This window comes from Colobus angolensis, unplaced genomic scaffold, assembly GCF_000951035.1.
Source record: "Colobus angolensis palliatus isolate OR3802 unplaced genomic scaffold, Cang.pa_1.0 Scaffold54, whole genome shotgun sequence".
Taxonomy (NCBI): domain Eukaryota; kingdom Metazoa; phylum Chordata; class Mammalia; order Primates; family Cercopithecidae; genus Colobus; species Colobus angolensis.
In genome coordinates, this window is record NW_012118932.1 from 7571517 (window position 1) to 7574050 (window position 2534).

General features: G+C 49.2%; 2 protein-coding genes across 2 annotated transcripts in view; one reads left to right on the forward strand and one right to left on the reverse strand.

The window, feature by feature from the left end:
- The window catches only part of PAICS (phosphoribosylaminoimidazole carboxylase, phosphoribosylaminoimidazole succinocarboxamide synthetase), a 42437-nt gene extending 41919 nt beyond the window's left edge, over window positions 1-518 (reverse strand). Inside the window, exons 1-2 of the mRNA XM_011961261.1 lie at window positions 300-518; window positions 19-79 (exon numbers count right to left, since the gene is read on the reverse strand). Of these exons, the coding sequence (XP_011816651.1) occupies window positions 19-79; window positions 300-518 (280 nt within the window). The remainder of the gene's footprint in view (window positions 1-18; window positions 80-299) is intronic.
- PPAT (phosphoribosyl pyrophosphate amidotransferase) overlaps window positions 364-2534 on the forward strand; it is a 45100-nt gene continuing 42929 nt past the window's right edge. Inside the window, exon 1 of the mRNA XM_011961240.1 lies at window positions 364-644. Within this exon, the coding sequence (XP_011816630.1) occupies window positions 517-644 (128 nt within the window). The 5' untranslated portion in view covers window positions 364-516. The remainder of the gene's footprint in view (window positions 645-2534) is intronic.

A 2534-nucleotide genomic window follows, 5' to 3' on the forward strand; every position in this document is an offset into this window, starting at 1 on the left:
CTGAGGAAGCTCGCATACCCGGGCCCCTTCTCCGCGGCGGGAGCGGCTCAGAGATTGGAGCATACCAAGTCGTGACGGCCTGGGGGGAAGCATGTAGGAAAGAGAATACGAAGGCTAAATGCTCTGAAAGAGAAATGACCTTAAGTCCGTTATTCCCATTACGCTAGTGTTGGGTGCCGGCAAATAACGGAGATTTCTATGTGCAGCAAATACAGCTTTCCAGACAGCTCTTAGGGGAAACTAGCTCCACCCTACAGCATCCGTGACCCCTCCCCTCAGCCGCGGGACCGCCCCTCCACCCTCGCTTGTTGGTGGGCTCGGAGGGGGCGGAGCAGGGCCGAGCTGGCCACGCCACCTAGGGACAGCGCGCGCCGCCGCAGTAGTTGGGGCCAGCCTCGGGAAGGAAGCGCTTGCGACCAGCGCGAGCTTCTGAGCTCGACGGGCCGAGCTGGCGGCTGGTTGGTGCTTACACCTTGGCCGCAGCGGCAGGTCCCTCCACGTGCTCTCGGCGGCGACATGGAGCTGGAGGAGTTGGGGGTTCGAGAGGAATGTGGCGTGTTTGGGTGCATCGCCTCAGGAGAGTGGCCCACGCAGCTGGATGTGCCGCATGTGATCACTCTGGGACTCGTGGGGCTGCAGCACCGGTAAGCAACAGGGTGGGGGTGGCGGTGGCGTGCGTCTCCATCTCTCGGAGCCGCTTCAGTAGGCGTTCTCATGAGCGCCCGAGGGCTGGGAGGACCGACCTCTCCGACCTGAACCGGTACCTGCCTGTGGCATCGACCGGGTTGCCTAGGCGTGCACGAGGGGCACCTCGCTTCCATGGACTTTAGCCTGTCCTGCCCACCCTCCCAGCCACTCATGCCCTTTAGGGGCTCTCTGCTTCCCCGCCCCCCCGCTCTGTGCACCCCTCCAGAGGCTGGCCAGCTTGTAAAGCGCCGGTTTGCTTGGTCTAGCTGGGTCAGGGCTCCTCCCCGACTGCATGCGGGTTCTAGTCTCCCCGAGCCTGTGGCTGCTCCTGTAAATAGGCTAGTATGGCGTGGCGGCCACTCCAGGTCCTTGAACACCTAAAGGTTTTCGCGCGGGGCCTCCAACCATCACAAGCTTTTGTTTGCAAGGGCAGAGCTATTGAGCAGATTATGGGTTTGTAAGTAGTTATCGCTCTGGGAACTTGAGGATCCTAGACTTCAGACCCAGGGAAAGATGACTGGTTGACGTTGAGAATAACTACCGGTAGTAGATCTCATATAAATTAAGTGAAAATAAACCAACCATAGGGAATAATGCATCTGGAAAAGATTCGTTGGTAGACGCCTTGCCTAATGAATGAAAACCTTGGTAATATGACAAAAATTAACTCCCTTCTTCAAAAGGGGGACAGGGGAGTATTGTCTCTATGCCAAGATCCATACACTTGATTTTGAAAAATTGGGAGATCCCTTCGAGTTAAAAAAAAAAAAAATTACTTCGGGGATCTTTCCTTTTCTTACTACCTGACTTAAATTATTACACTACGATAAGAAAAACAAACCTAGGTTTGATATTCTCACTGAAAGTATTACAGTTTCCATAAGGCAATACAGTAGTAACAACTTCTACTATAGTTAAGGAACTTGACAATAACACATAACAGCAAAATGGGTGCAACGTGTATAAACGCATAACAAATAATTAGCTTTCCCTTAACCAAACTTAAACTAGAAGTACTTTTTGCTGTTTTCTTTGTCCCAAATACTTGAATTTCAGTTTCACATTTTGTGTATTCCTTGTTTACTAAAGAGCTGAGAATGTGGGAAGCATCAAAAAGATTATTTTTAACTTGCATAACTCCAATCTTGGATAATTGTGGGTTGACCATAATAGATTTCCTGTTTTAAAAAAAATTATTGAGAAAATTAGTTATATAATCCAAGGAGAAAGTAAACTTTTGATTATGTGGTAGTTGTGAGCCACATTAGTTTGTAACATTCTTAGAAGAAGTTATGGCCGGGCGCGGTGGCTCAAGCCTGTAATCCCAGCACTTTGGGAGGCCAAGGTGAGCAGATCACGAAGTCAAGAGATCAAGACCATCCTGGCCAACATGGTGAGACCCCGTCTCTACTAAAAATACAAAAATTCGCTGGGCGTGGTGGCGCACGTCTGTAGTCCTAGCTACTCGGGAGGCTGAGGCAGGAGAATCGCTTGAACCCGGGAGATGGAGGTTCCAGAGAGCCAAGATCACACCACTGCACTCCAGCCTGGGCGACAGAGCAAGACTCCGTCTCAAAAAAAAAAAAAGAAATTATTTTGGATACTCTGTCATGGGGGTGGGGGAGAATCTAGAGGTCTTTAGGGTTGCCTGGTGGTCTGTAGAAAATATGTATGAACTGTTCTTCACCATATTTACCTTTTTGCCAAAGTTATTCAAGAAATTTTCATTCCCCTTTCTCTTTTCCTTTAAGTGTGTGCCTGAAGAAAAAGAGACTTTTTCAAAAAACTTACATATTAGCACTAGTTGGAGTTTTAGTACCCATTTTAGGAAAATACTTGGTATTCAT